The sequence below is a fragment of the Ylistrum balloti genome, unplaced genomic scaffold (assembly GCF_031769215.1).
Source record: "Ylistrum balloti isolate Yb309-2 unplaced genomic scaffold, AGI_CSIRO_Ybal_v1 Utg369846, whole genome shotgun sequence".
Taxonomy (NCBI): domain Eukaryota; kingdom Metazoa; phylum Mollusca; class Bivalvia; order Pectinida; family Pectinidae; genus Ylistrum; species Ylistrum balloti.
In genome coordinates this window covers 190,345-206,697 of record NW_026782001.1, presented here as the reverse complement: position 1 = coordinate 206,697, position 16,353 = coordinate 190,345, and the positions used below count along the sequence as shown (strand labels likewise).

Sequence of the window (16,353 nt, the reverse complement as noted above, 5' to 3'; positions counted from 1 at the left end):
GTCCTGGGAGTGTATTAATATGACATCTTTGTAATTGTGAGAGAACAGGTTTTTTACTTCTTATAATGTTATTACTGATATAGCAGGACCTTTTTGTATTATATCTGTCATATATTTTTGGTAGGACAGAGCTTTTCTTCAGCGTATGCTTACTTTTGATTAGATGCTACAAACAAATAGCTTTATGTCTTATTGTTTGCATGACCATGTCACATATGTAGGGTTGTTTATCCATTATTTATACCTTAAGAGACACGACATGGAAGTTTGTATCAGAAGATTTGTTTATTGCTTACTTTGTTTATTACACTGTTTTGGCCATTAGTAGAGTAGCAGTCATTATGAAGGGTATAGAAGAGCAGCGTCCTGCGGGACTCTGTGTCTTGAAAGGATTTGTGAACCGATCCACTTCTCCTTGGGGGACACAACAGTTTCAGCCAGCTGCTGCCCTCTCCGGACCTACTGTGCATACATGTTGTTTGTGTATGCAACAGGAGCATGCATGACAGAAATGTACAGAGGGGCATGCAGCCCCCTTTTACAATATCATTGAGAAAATCAACAGGAGATATATTTCTCTAAGTGTTTTACATTGATAAATACATGCATTGTATCCCCCACCCTCCAGGACACTTCATCAACATGACTGCTCAGATTTTCAATTCTATTAACTGAATGGCAATTGTATAGACCTCATCTTTGCAGGATCAGGCATAATTGTGAATGGTATGGCATTCTACCTATTTTTCTAACATGCATCATATGCTGTTTAGATAACCGGTTTGGATTACATTAAAAAGCAGAGACAGTTTCAAGTTTTTGAAGAAATTCAGTGATTTCTTATGTTTTGAAAAAAAGCTGAAAAGGACTGGGAAAACTAATTTTAAGTCAAAATTTGAAAATCCTGTCCCATTAACAATCTTTTAGATTTTGCCAAGATAAAGCTTGAAAATCCTTATTTCAACAGAAAATTATAGGTGATGTTGAGGATGAGGAGAAGAAGCCTTTGCAAGAGGTTGAGATGAACCGACCAAGTAAATTGGGGCAAACAGACCAAACTACCAAGCAGCAATCTGGAAAGGCTGAAACAGAGCCATCATCGCAGTCCAGTGATGAAGAAGATTTAAAGGACGAGGTACCATATTAATGGCTTCGACTGATGTCTAGTTGAAACCAAAAGATGATCGATGGTTGAAAAGTCAAATTTTCGTTAAATTTACCTTGATTGCCTCTTTCTAATTCAGTCGACCTCTTACCTATCATATACTTTCCAGATGAAACGATTTATGGGCTGTACTTTACAAGCAAAAACTATACTTCTGCATTTAAAGATTTGATTATATGAGATAGTATGTAATTGAATTGTATCAATTAAAAGAAATACATGTGAAAATGTAAAGTTTTGGCAGCAAGAAATATGGTACTGAAATTGCCAAATGTATTTACTTATATTTATATTTGATAGCTATAGTTATCCTACCATAAACAAAGTAATTTTGTATGAAAATCTGCCACACTAGCCAGGAATAAATTACAGCTGCAAGCCTGCCATTATCTGGATTCTGCAACTATATTTATCTTGTCTTTGTTTCAGTATGGAATTAGCACTTATGAAAAGAGAAGACTACAGAATATTCAAGACAATGCTGATTTTTTCAACAAATTAGGAATATTAGAGGTAACAACTTTGTGTATGTAAACAGAAATACACAAGGACAATGACATATCATACAGTTACATTGTGTGTATATTGGCAATTAATGTCATCTTTAATTAGTGTAGTTGTGCTTGATGATGTGGATAATATAATCAGTTCTTTATATTTTATGTCAAGCTACTGAAAAGTGTTTGTTATGTCACATGGTGACCTATTGCGATCACTTTTGCCTGGCGTTGTACCTCCATTAATAATTTTAACGTTTTTCGACTTCTCAAAAACCGCTGAATCAATTTCAATGAAATTTTGCAGAAATCTTCCCTGGGCCAAGATGAACAAAAAAAGTTAATTATATGGTCCCAACCACTCAGGGTCAAATTGACTCGGATTTTAAAAATCTTCTTCTCAACATCCAGATATGGTAGAATCAAATGCTCTTCATTGATGTGAATTTCACGACCCCAGGGGCTCACATTTCCCTGTAGGGAGGGGGTAAATGTTACTGTAGTTTATATTGGAAAAAATAGATTTTTGAGCATAATTTGTTTAATTTCTATAGGAAATATTTCAAACTTCACTAGAATTATGAGTGAAGGATGAATACTTGATGGTATGCACACAATGATCCTGGCTGACCCCCAGGGGTTGATGGACAGGACCAAAAGGAGTCCAACTGATTTAGTTTTTAAAAAATCTTCAGCCTAACACCCAGATGTGGTGGAATCAAATGCTTTAAAAAAATCTTCTTCCTGACACCCAGATGTGGTGGAATCAAATTCTCTCCCTGGATTGAAGCGTCTTAAGGTGCTTAACCAAAATTGTGAATCTCAAGGCCCCAGGGTCTTGCATTTCTCCACGGGGAGGGGATAAAGTTTACTATGGTTAGTACAGGAAAATTAGGTTTTTGAGCATAATTTGTTTAATTTCCACTGGAAATACATAAAAATGTGGTTAGAATTATGAGCGAGAGATAACGGCAAGATAGTATGCCTATATTGATCCCTAGGGACTGATGGGCGGGGCAAAAAGGGATCAGATTGACCTTAATTTTGAACATTTTCTACTCAACACCCAGATATGGTAGAATCAAATGCTCTTCATGGATGGAATGACTTTGCTAAAATTGGTCAAACATTTGTTCCTGGGGAGGAGGTTAACTTTACTATAATTATCATAGAAAAATAACATTTTTGAGCATGTTGTTGTTTATTATTCACTGGAAATAACATTGTAAGAATTATTTTTAGAGGAAGACAGTTTTGATGGTATACATATATTGACACTAACTTACTATCATCAATGTTACAATTTCATTTTCATGACACTTGAAAGCTGCTTACCCTAAAAAGGTTGTTCTCCTAAACCAAGTGATGTTGTAAGGATGTCATACACTATTGTACAATCAACTATGATAATAATAGAACTATGATATTTCTGCCAGAATCGACATCTATAAAGTTGAGAAAATCACTTCTATGGTGCTGCTATGTTTTGTATGTGGATCACTTTTGGTTCTCTGATTTCAGATGAAAAATGAGATAAAACAAAGCAGTGCAAAACCAAAAGCTTCCAACAGAGGCCTGAAAAGGTAAGTAGATGACACAAAACAGGTCCCTATGCTTTAATTTTTTCCCTTTCATGTATGTATAATTTAGTCCATAATATGTAAGCTAAATTTGAAAAACGTCATGGTTTCCCTGCTCTGTATACATATTAAAAAGGGAAACACTTTTTTTTTTTAAATTACTTTCAATTTGCATTACAGTGGATCCTAGTTAGTTCAGACACCTCCATTCCTCGCTCAACTCTTTGGTATTATGAATGTTCCAGACTGCTTGGTTTTGGCATGTGACTGGTCATACATAGTTATATTTCTTTCTTAAGTTACAGTGATATCTTATTGAAGGCCAGATCATTGATAGATCAGTAGTTTTTCAAATTTTTCATACTGTTCAAAAATATTAAGATTAACTCTCGATAAAAATTACACAGAATTTGGAAAAAAGTAGAACATTTTCTTGTTAAAAAATCAAAAGTTTCTTGAATTATTAATTTGTTTTTTCTTGAAAAGTGGTTGTGAGATAAATTACAATTGTGTTCAAGTCTAAATCCTTTCAATTCATAACATTTCTTCTTTCTCATTGTATTACTGTACAAGTTCTATGGCAACAGTAACTGCTGACTGTATGTATTACACAAGTGCTATCAGTATGATGATCCAACATTATGCTTTCTTACTGACAAATGTCTTTATTATCTCAAGAATATTGTTAAGAAAAGTCTTTTTGTTTCCTAAAGGCATTTCTTTATTTGGAAGTCTTGATTCCAGACAAGTGATATAAATAACTTTTCGAAAGTCTTTTCTCTAACATTTCTATAAGAATTGCAACTTTTCTGGAATTTCAGCAACTGGATTATGGCAGGCCCACTATATTCAGTCACAAATTTCTTCTCTGAGGCTAGTGAGGCCTTGATAGAATACATCTTTTGTTGAGTTGATAAAGTTCACTGAAAGCTGTTTCATTTTTGTATTGAGTGTGAAGTTGTTTCTGTACACTTTTTTCTAGGGAGAAGGAGAAAGCTCCCCCTCTTCCTCGAAGAAGCAGTCTACGTCTGAAAAGAATCGATCCTGAGGGTAACACACTACCACCCCTGCCTGTTGTCACTGAAGATGTCGTCGAAAATGTAATTGTAAATGCTGGTTTCCACATGCAACCTTTCAATTAAAAATTTTGCTTAACAAATATGAATTGGTAAAGGGCAATTTCAAGAGGTGCAGTCATATTTATCAGGCAAAATGCCCATGCTAAGTTGTTAGCCATATTCTTATTTTTTGAAATTAATTGTTTGTACCAACAAATGTCACTTTTTTTCCTATAAGAAGCTTACCTCCTGCCCGTGAATCAGAAGTAATGTGTGACCTGAAGATTTAACAGTAGGATAGATACAATATATTGGCATAAAAGTCATTGCATTTTGAAAATGTGTTTTTGTGATAAAATTTTCGAAGATAGAGGTGATGATATCCTTGCTGCAATCATGTGATGACCTAGCTTTATTTTTGGTAATGTTCTGTATCAATTTAGCAAGACTAGAAATGGGTAAACCTCTGACTCAAAATAGAAAGGTAGGATTATGAAAAGAATCTCTGACTCAAAATAGAAAGGTAGGCCTATGAATAGAATTTGAGTATTTGTTGGACACTTTCAATGAAACTGCAAAAGATGTTGGTGGGCTTATCACCAGGCTTAGGTTAATTGCAAAATAATTATGGAAAGTATTTGATAACATATTTTATCTCCGTCAGAATCTATACATGTCAATGTTATGTTAAGTTGACCATTATTTATTGTGTTAGGCAAGGAAACCAAGTGGTCCACTAGAAATGAAGGAAAGTTTGTTAAAGGAAGGTACATTGGAGGACCACACAGAACTGATGCTAAAATTAAAAGGACTAGTGGACACCGAGCAGGAATCAAACGACGACAGATCAAAGAAAACTCCTCTTGCTAGGTAAATATCAAGAGTATTTGCATTTAACTCAAGCAAACATCAGTTATTTATAAAACCAGTAATTTTTGTAGGATTTTTTTCAGACAAAACCTGTATACTAGCTCCAAAATTTTGATGATTCTTAATGTTAAGAGATGAGGGAAAACCTGTGTCCATGAATTCAATATCCCACAGGGTTAGAAAAAAATATTTTCAGCTACTCGTCTTGGGCAAGTGAAACTTGAAATTCACTTGCCTGAATACAATATTCACTCACCGGAAGAAAATAGGCAACAAGAACAACTCATGATGCCTCTAATTTTGAATTTTTCTTTGCCTTTAACAAAAGTATTAAATGATCTGAGACTTCATTTCTATAGCCATTGTGTGATTGTGTGTTGACATACTGTTTTTTAATTACCAGTTTCATGAAAGACTTTAGTAAGATGACACTGACAGCAGAAAGGGTAGCGAAGGTGGTACCTAATCGAGTATTTTCTGTGGACATCCATCCCTCTGAGGATAAAGTCCTCGTTACAGCTGGTGATAAATGGGGCGCTGTGGGACTTTGGGATGTGGTAAGTGACTGATGTATAAAGTAGACTTTTTAGTGGGAAATTACTTGTGTATAAAGTAGACATTTAAAATATTTTATGTTTATAAGTAGTTCTGTTCTAGAAGTTTAATTATCATCTTTAGTGACTAAAGCAGGACATGTTTCTAGGATACTGAAATATTTCAGTACACATACAACATTGATAAAACAAGTCTGAGCAATGAGAGTGACATGTTTTCAAAAGTGAAACAACTTACATAAAATCAGACCCCATCCATACTGGGAAGTCAGATACTCACAACAGCCCTAGTTATCAGGTTGTTTATTTCATCATTAGGTATAAATAGCTATAATAACCTTGACCTTGTAGGTGCCTGGCCGTGAACACATGACAGATGGTGTAATAGCTTACACTCCTCACTCTCGCCCTGTTAACTGTCTACGTTTCTCTCCCTGGAATTCTGCCAACCTCTACTCCTGTAGTTATGATGGGACATTGCGTATGGGAGACCTCCAGAAGGAAATATTTGACGAGGTTAGTTATTTTTCAGAAATCAGCATTGGAAAAGAAACTCAAACCTTATTTGTTCAGGAAAATTCCCTTTGATCCTGAGTTTGAATGAAATGTGACCATTGTTTCAAATTATTGTGTACCTCAGGTAACGGATAAACATAGGCCTCTTATTTCTTAGGAAACATGCTGTCTTTTATGCAGGTATATGCCTCACCAGAAGATGACTACAACTTGTTGAAGAATTTTGATTTCCTGTCAGAATCTTCACTCTTGGTCTCACAACAAGATGGCTCTGTGGCTCTAGTAGACAGACGCACCAAAGGGTAGGTCAAGGTCATTAAGAGTAGGTTAAATACACAAAGTGTATATCAATATTACTGTTAAAGTTTACTCAAATCTGTATGCGGTTAAAACTCAATGAAAAAATTTTAGATATTGTTCAGTAAAGTTTGCCTTTATCATTCTGCAACTACATGAAACCAACTGATCACCTGATAGACCTTAATTCAGAAATTACACCACAGTCTCCCTCATACATTTACAATTGAAAATAGTTTCTAGCTTGTCATATGTAGATGAGGTGTCTAAATACACTTAAATTATACATCAGACATGACTGGGAAGAAAATATTTAAGTTCAGACTGTAATTCTCTATATTAGTAGAATTTGCTATCTTTAAATTTTTGTCACCAATATTCACTTGTTTTTGTACATTTAAATTTCTGCTTAATTCTATGATTGGGACTGTGTGCATTGAAAAGTGAAGAAGTTGCTGGAGGCTTTGGGGCCTCCTGTTTGTAAATAAAGTTATACAGATATTTTGAAAATTATTTTCAGAGTTGAAGCTGAACATGAGTACAATCTACACTTTAAGTCACTGCGTACTGTCAGTGTACACCCAGTCCTCACTCATACTTTTGCCACTGCCTCTGCTGATGGGTAAGTCATGTACTATATTTGGCAGTAAGCCCATGTCTGATAATAGGCTTTCTTATATCTATTTCTGTAAAATATTATTTGTGAGAATGCCTATTCATTATTCTGTGATAAGCCCACCCTTATCTTCTGCTGTTCATCTGGATTTCCCAGGAGAAATTGATAACTTATTGTCCTGTGATAAGACCACCAACAGAGTCAGACTTAGAGTAATGACCCCTAAGGCTTAATGCATGTTAGTGTGGTGGTCCTATCAATTATTGGTTGTTAATGTCAATCATTATATCTTGTCAACAATGTCAGTCTTGACCAAAACCTATAAATTCAAATCATCTAGGTGATTCTAGATATCTTAAAATAGCATGAAATATATACTTTTATAGGACTGTGAGTTTATGGGATCACAGAAAGTTGAAATCCAGTGGCAAGAAAAATGAACCGACAGACTTCATACAGCATGGTAAAGGTGTTAATAGTGCATACTTCTCCCCCCTAACTGGCAAATATATCCTAACCACATCCATGGATGACAAAGTCAGGTGAGTCCCATTCTCACATAAAATTCACCTTTAAGTTTTGATTATGTTGAAGAGACGTGGAAATTTAAAAAAAAAAAAAAAAACAGATCTGCTGAGGTGAAGATATATATACCCATGTTTATCTTGTAGAAGTAGTGGTACAGATTATAGGTTGTGAAATTTTAAATTCATTATAAGTTTCATGTTGTCATGGTAATTGTTTGCAGAGAACTGGAAACTGGATATTTGTACCACAACAGCCTTAAAGTTCCTAGTCATTAAATTGTTTTATTTTTTTTGTTTTTTCCTGATAGTGTGTTGAATAGTTCCAATGGAGAAAATTCTCTGAAAAACTGCAGACACTTAAGGTAAGTGAAATACAAAACAACTTGAAAAATCAACCATGTTTAATTTGTTGTAGGCATAAGTCTGTAGTAGTAATCATTCAACAGGTGGGTATTTCAGCGTAACAAGTACACTGTGTAGTGGAAGGGACACAGGAGTTCTGCCCATGTCCGTTTCCATCAAGTACACCGTCTAGTGGAAGGGACACAGGAGTTCTGGCCATGTCTGTTTAGTGGAAGGGACACAGGAGTTCTGCCCATGTCCGTTTCCATCAAGTACACCGTGTAGTGGAAGGGACACAGGAGTTCTGCCCATGTCCGTTTCCATCAAGTACACCGTCTAGTGGAAGGGACACAGGAGTTCTGCCCATGTCCATTTCCATCAAGTACACCGTCTAGTGGAAGGGACACAGGAGTTCTGCCCGTGTCCGTTTCCATCAAGTACACCGTCTAGTGGAAGGGACACAAGAGTTCTGGCCATGTCTGTTTAGTGGAAGGGACGCAGGAGTTCTGCCCATGTCCGTTTCCATCAAGTACACCGTCTAGTGGAAGGGACACAGGAGTTCTGCCCGTGTCCCTTTCCATCAAGTACACTGTCTAGTGGAAGGGACACGGGAGTTCTGCCCGTGTCCGTTTCCATCAAGTACACCGTCTAGTGGAAGGGACACAGGAGTTCTGCCCTGTCCGTTTCCATCAAGTACACCGTCTAGTGGAAGGGACACTGGAGTTCTGCCCTGTCCGTTTCCATCAAGTACACCGTCTAGTGGAAGGGACACAGGAGTTCTGCCCATGTCCATTTCCATCAAGTACACCATCTAGCGGAAGGGACACAGGAGTTCTGCCCATGTCCATTTCCATCATGTCTCATTCCAGCAATGTCATCACTTAACAAGTTGTCTGGAGATCTTTATTAAACTTTGACACAACAGTTAATTACAACAATATCAATGATGAAAGATATCACTGTAGATAGTTCCATTCAGAAGGAATTTGATCAAATTGTATGTAAAGGTCAAGAATGAGTACCCCGGTATTGTAGGATTTCAAATCTAAGGTCTCAAGTACAGTTATAGAAAACTGTTAATCAGTTACCAGATAACTGACATCATTGAAGCAGCATCACATCACTGAAGCAGCATCACATCACTTAAAGTAGCATCACATCACTGAAGCAGCATCACATCACTGAAGTACCATCACATCACTGAAGTACCATCACATCACTGAAGCAGCATCACATCACTGAAGCAGCATCACATCACTGAAGCAGCATCACATCACTGAAGCATCATCACATCACTGAAGCACCATCACATCACTGAAGCAGCATCACATCACTGAAGCAGCATCACATCACTTAAGCAGCATCACATCACTTAAGTAGCATCACATCAGCATCACATCACTGAAGCATCATCACATCACTGAAGCACCATCACATCACTTAAGCAGCATCACATCACTTAAGTAGCATCACATCAGCATCACATCACTGAAGCATCATCACATCACTGAAGCACCATCACATCACTGAAGTAGCATCACATCACTGAAGCAGCATCACATCACTTAAGCAGCATCACATCACTGAAGCAGCATCACATCACTTAAGCAGCATCACATCACTGAAGTAGCATCACATCAGCATTACATCACTGAAGCATCATCACATCACTTAAGCAGCATCACATCACTTAAGAAGCATCACATCACTTAAGCAGCATCACATCACTGAAGCAGCATCACATCACTTAAGAAGCATCACATCACTTAAGCAGCATCACATCACTGAAGCAGCATCACATCACTGAAGCAGCATCACATCACTTAAGTAGCATCACATCACTTAAGTAGCATCACATCACTGAAGCAGCATCACATCACTTAAGTAGCATCACATCACTGAAGCAGCATCACATCACTAAAGCAGCATCACATCACTTAAGCAGCATCACATCACTTAAGAAGCATTACATCACTTAAGCAGCATCACATCACTGAAGCAGCATCACATCACTTAAGCAGCAGCATCACATCACTGAAGCAGCATCACATCACTTAAAGTAGCATCACATCACATCACTGAAGCAGCATCACATCACTGAAGCAGCATCACATCACTTAAGAAGCATCACATCACTGAAGCAGCATCACATCACTTAAGCAGCATCACATCACTTAAGCAGCAGCATCACATCACTGAAGCAGCATCACATCACTGAAGCAGCATCACATCACTTAAGAAGCATCACATCACTGAAGCAGCATCACATCACTTAAGCAGCATCACATCACTTAAGCAGCAGCATCACATCACTTGAAGCAGCATCACATCACTGAAGCAGCATCACATCACTTAAGCAGCATCACATCACTTAAGAAGCATCACATCACTTAAGCAGCAGCATCACATCACTGAAGCAGCATCACATCACTGAAGCAGCATCACATCACTGAAGCAGCATCACATCACTTAAGCAGCATCACATCACTGAAGCAGCATCACATCACTGAAGCAGCATCACATCACTGAAGCAGCAGCATCACATCACTGAAGCAGCATCACATCACTGAAGCAGCATCACATCACTGAAGCAGCATCACATCACAGAAGCAACATCACATCACTTAAGAAGCATCACATCACTGAAGCAGCATCACATCACTTAAGCAGCATCAAATCACTGAAGCAGCATCAAATCACTGAAGCAGCATCACATCACTGAAGCAGCATCACATCACTGAAGCAGCATCACATCACTTAAGCAGCATCACATCACTGAAGCAGCATCACATCACTTAAAGTAGCATCACATCACTGAAGCAGTATCACATCACTGAAGCAGCATCACATCACTGAAGCAGCATCACATCACTGAAGTAGCATCACATCACTTAAGCAGCATCACATCACTGAAGCAGCATCACATCACTGAAGCAGCATCACATCACTGAAGCAGCATCACATCACAGAAGCAACATCACATCACTTAAGAAGCATCACATCACTGAAGCAGCATCACATCACTTAAGCAGCATCACATCACTTAAGCAGCAGCATCACATCACTGAAGCAGCATCACATCACTGAAGCAGCATCACATCACTTAAGCAGCATCACATCACTTAAGAAGCATCACATCACTTAAGCAGCAGCATCACATCACTGAAGCAGCATCACATCACTGAAGCAGCATCACATCACTGAAGCAGCATCACATCACTTAAGCAGCATCACATCACTGAAGCAGCATCACATCACTTAAAGTAGCATCACATCACTGAAGCAGTATCACATCACTGAAGCAGCATCACATCACTGAAGTAGCATCACATCACTTAAAGTAGCATCACATCACTGAAGCAGCATCACATCACTGAAGCAGCATCACATCACTTAAGCAGCATCACATCACTGAAGCAGCATCACATCACTTAAGCATCATCACATCACAGAAGCAACATCAACTGTTAGAGGATATTCAAGCTGTATGTAAAAGATTTAAGTCATCAATGCATGTTTGAATGTGATAGCTAATGTTTTTAGAACTATATGCAGTGGAGTGAGGGCATTCATATCTCACAAACATTGTTTTCTTTCTTAATCATAATTCTATTGATGTGAGCTCTGTGCGTGCATATGTGTGCATCTGTCCGTCATCCGAGGCGATAACTTTAAAACCGGTCTACTGAACTTCACAAAACTTATATATATTAAGTTAGTGCCCTAGTTGTGCCTTTTGCTATTGACATTTCATTTTTCATATTTTTTCTGTTACCATGGATACAGTCAAAAAACATAAAATTAGTGTTAACTTTCTCTTCTCGGCTACAACTTTGAAACCATTCAATCAACTCCACAAAACTTCCAGTAAATATTTGGATTGTGCCCCAGTAAAAAAAAATTCTGTCACCATGGAAACAGATATCCCACATCACAAATTTCAGTTTTTCTGGACCAATGCTCTAAAACTGTTCAAGATGATTGCTCAAAACATTTTACTTATTACCGCGTTTTCAGACCAGTTCTCTTAAACATTCAAGGTAATTACCTGGTACACAAAAAACTTTGTACATGCATCAAGATAGTACTCTAGTAGAAGTTCTCCAATTCAATACAAAACAACAAATAGAAATTAAACTTTGTTGTAATATTAAGATATATATATGCTTGTATGTGTTCCTTTTAAACAACAGGGAGCAGGGGATAATGTCATGCTTTGCAATATGATATTTTCTCAATTTTGCAGCAAACAAAAATAATAAACTCAAGATTGATTAAAACAAATGATGAATCGGCCTTTAACTTGTACAAAATGTAGTATTGTATATTTCTGCTTTAAAATTAACCAATCAAATGCTGACACATAGATTTCTTATCTTTATAGACATGACAACCACGTTGGCCGTTGGCTCACCAACTTCAGGGCCTCCTGGCATCCACGTCGGGAAGATTTGTTTGTGGTTGGAAGTATGAAGAGACCTCGACAGGTAGGTATAAATAATGCCTGAGGTCTCGAATCACTTCTTATCTTTTATATCCCTACGCTACAACTGTTACAGAGGATAGAAATTTATTCCTGAACCGACATGCATTGGTCTTTACACCTATCTTTGTCAATACTTTTGGCTTCATTCCCTTGAGGATCTTTCTATTAAGCTTCACACACTTAAAAAGGACCATAAAATTTTGGGTAAGTTCTATTTTCAGTGTTGAATGGTAAAGGTCATTGATAAATACGTTGATAAAGGACCACTAAATCTCAAACAAGTTTGAATTTCAGAGCTCTGGGATCAAGTGCACCACCACTGGTTTTAAGGAAATTGTTGTCATTGCTAAAGTGGCCGAATTTCTTTAGGGATTAATCAATCTTTACACACTTTCAAAGCACTATGTCAAATTTCAGGGTTTTAAGATCAAGGTCGAGGTCACTATTACTATTTTCTAAAAAACGTTCATACCTTAAGACTTTTTTGATCAAATTTCACACCCATATGTAGGACCATTATGTCATGGATAAGTTTGAGTTTCAAGGCTACAGAGTCTAGGCCACCATTATTATTATTTCCAAAATCCTTGTGAGATTTTAATCAAAGAAATATTTATATTAAAGTCCATATTATAGGACGAGGTTAAGGGGATGTATGGTCAAGATAACTATTATTGATTTAAGAACATCCTTATCATCACTCTCGCAGCTTGACTCTTTAAGGGCATAAGGGCATTTGTATGTTTGTGATGCTTTATTGAAAATTTCTTGTTTCAGATTGAGGTTTACAGTGATTCTTGTGACGCCCTCGGGACCTTCCAGTGCTCAGACAACTTAGGGTCTGTTTGTTCCCTGAATGCTATTCATCCTACTAGAAACATTCTTGTGGGAGCTAATTCAAGTGGCAGGCTCCATGTTTTCATGAAATCTTAAACTTAAATTAAAATTTAACATGGACCATTAATTCTCTAATCAGCGGTGATTTACTTTTTGACATTTTCTGAAAATCACGTGTTTTTGATGAGAAAAAAGACAATTTAGTGAAAGCTAGCTGTTTTAATGTTTTAAAAAGAAATCAAAAGCTGATTTTAAAGAACTTGAATCGAGAAATGACATTGCAATAAAGCTCAACTGCATTAAGTGGTGCTTTGAACTGAGGACCAACTCAAAGACCTGTTCACATGACCTTCACCAGGATAAGGTGGTGTGATATTTACAAGGTGATACCTTATCACTCTGATGAAGGTGAAGTGAGATTTACAGAATTAACACCCTATCACCCTGATGAAGGTGAAGTGAGATTTACAGAATTAACACCCTATCACCCTGATAAAGGTGAAGTGAGATTTACAGAATTAACACCCTATCACCCGGACTAAAGTGGAGTGTGTTTAAAGGGTTAATGCTCAATTAACCAAACACAGACATTGAACTCTTATTCTAAGAAAGTTTGAAAAAGCCACTTTTACCTGACAACTGTGTTCATGGTTTAAATCACTATTAATTGATGTAGTAACCAGGCAACTGTGTTCATGGTTTAAGTCACTATTAAGTAGTTCTGTAGTAGCCTGTTAACTGTGTTCATGGTTTAAATCACTCTCAAGTGGTGCTGTAGTAACCTTGCAACTGTGTTCATGTTTTCAATCACCATTAAGTAATGTTGGGATTACCAGACAAGTGTGTTCATAGTTTGAATCACTGTTAAGTGTTGATGTATTAACTTAGCAACTATGTCCATTGTTTAAATCAATATTAAGTTTTGCATAGTAACCTAGCACTTACTATGTTCATGGTTAAAATCAGTATTAAGTACCTGTAGATACCGGACAGATATGTTCATTGTTTAAATCATATTAAGTTTTGCATAGTACCTAGCAACTGTATTCATATGGTTTAAATCCCTTTTAAGTGGTGCTGTAGTAACCTGTTAACTGTATTCATATGGTTTAAACCCCTTTTAAGTGTGCTGTAGTAACCTAGCAACTGTGTTCATATGGTTTAAACCCCTTTTAAGTGGTGCTGTAGTAACCTAGCAACTGTGTTCATATGGTTTAAATCCCTATTAAATGGTTCTGTAGTTACCAGGTATCGGTGTTCATGGTTTAACGTGGTGACAATGTACAGAGGTAGCGAGATTTATTTGATGTAGTGTTAAATACTTCATTTGTATTAGTACAGCAGGATGATGATTTGTGTATATTACAGATGTATAAGAGAAACAAGTTTTCTATTGAAAAGGACTTAGGTTTATGTAACATCGACTGTTGAGAGAAATGAATTCAAACAGTGCCATGTAGTCTGCAGCTTATTTTCTGGTACAATTACAGAGATCTACTTATTGACATGACATAACACCTTACTTTCTTGTACATGAATCAGGGAAACCTCAGATTTTATTCTCTATCAAACCACCTCTCTACAGAAAGATCATTGATGTTAACTTTAAAAAAAAATCTTACTTTTTGATTGAAATATCTATCAACATACAGAGGTGAAACATATTGATGCAGCAACTGATGCTAATGAATAGACATTTGAACTGGATCGGCCCTCACATAATTATATAGCTGATAAATTTTAGTACAATAATGAATATCTTGTGATTGTATTTTGGCCCTTCCTCTGTCCTTAAAAAATTGGTATGTATATGTGCAGGTTCAATTTTGGTACTAATGAAATATGAGAAAATCCCTGTTGTATATGCCCCCACAGCCAAGCAAAAACAGTTTCAATGTTGAGTCAGTAAATGTTTTTTTACCTACGTATAGTAAGGTTGATCTGGCCTTGAACTTAAGTCACAGAAATACAAGATACAAAAACACTCATCTTTGATCTTTGTATAAAGTTTGACAAAAAATCTGTGAAATAATAAGTTGCTATGTATTTAAATTGAATCTGTTAATATTTTCTATATATAAAGCACCACTGACTTTTGAATTGACCTTTGGCCCTTAAACACAACACTGTCCAAAGTATAGTCAACCTTTGTATACAGTTTGATTAAAATCTGTCAAAAAATGAAGTTGCTAAGTGTTTACATTGAACCAGAATGGGATGGGACTGACAAGGGCAATGCTCTATGTCCTTCCATTTAATGGTGGGGGCATAAAACATGGATGATAGACAGCCATGTGGGAATGAGAAAGCTGGAATTTGATATCCATAAAGTACCTAATTGATTTATTTTTCAGATTTCATATCTAGACTCTCCATGGCCTAGTTTTGCATGATCGATTTTGAACTTATCCGAAGCAAAAAAGGCTGTCAGACAGCCATCTTGGATTTCAATAGTTACACTTTGTAATTGTGCTTTGTAAAAAAAAATTGTGGATTGGTCTATCGAAAATTTCATAATTAGGTTCCCCTTTGCTTTATTTCTGCATAAGAGGAAAGACAGGAAAAGATTCAACTGCTAAAGTTCATACAACGGTTGGCACCTGTGAAAATCTAGAAAAAGAAAACACAAATTTTGAAAATATTTTTATCTTGATTCTACTTTCTGAATCAAAACATTTATTGATATAAATATATTTACATATAAGAAAGCATTTCTGTAAAAACAAATGGTGCAGACTTGTATTATGTATGTCTAATTTAGTGTAAAAAGAGTGATGTTATCATTCTTTATTTTTCTTTGTTATTCATTGTGTTGTTCCAAGCTAAGCATAAAAACTTGTACTGTTGAGTAACAGAAACTTATGATAATAATTGGCATGGTTAAATCAGGTAAGTTTGTCTTTTAACAAATTGTTGGCACGTTGTTGATGTTTTTTGTATCCATAATGTTAGGAAAACATGCATATTGATTGAAGGTAAAGACATTCATAATTTGAATATTATATATT

The 16,353-nt window shown here is 36.5% G+C and overlaps 1 protein-coding gene across 1 annotated transcript; it reads left to right on the top strand.

Annotated features, from left to right (window-relative positions):
• The first annotated feature begins 341 nt into the window (after positions 1-341).
• Positions 342-16,133, top strand: LOC132545405 (WD repeat-containing protein 76-like). Its single transcript, XM_060209096.1, has 14 exons — positions 342-464; positions 968-1,135; positions 1,595-1,678; positions 3,184-3,245; positions 4,225-4,342; positions 5,016-5,170; positions 5,574-5,727; positions 6,076-6,240; positions 6,421-6,542; positions 7,058-7,159; positions 7,540-7,695; positions 7,989-8,042; positions 12,407-12,509; positions 13,286-16,133. The coding sequence occupies exons 1-14, from the start codon at positions 342-344 to the stop codon at positions 13,439-13,441; spliced, it is 1,722 nt and encodes a 573-aa protein (XP_060065079.1). The 3' UTR covers positions 13,442-16,133.
• Positions 16,134-16,353: the final 220 nt, after the last annotated feature.

Excerpts from the sequence above, each read along its gene's own strand:
- LOC132545405 (XM_060209096.1), top strand. The coding sequence starts at position 342 with ATGAAGGGTATAGAAGAGCAGCGTCCTGCGGGACTCTGTGTCTTGAAA. Across the intron at positions 465-967 it reads CTGCCCTCTCCGGACCTACT|AAAATTATAGGTGATGTTGA; the intron begins GTGCATACATGT and ends TTATTTCAACAG. Across the intron at positions 4,343-5,015 it reads CTGAAGATGTCGTCGAAAAT|GCAAGGAAACCAAGTGGTCC; the intron begins GTAATTGTAAAT and ends TTATTGTGTTAG.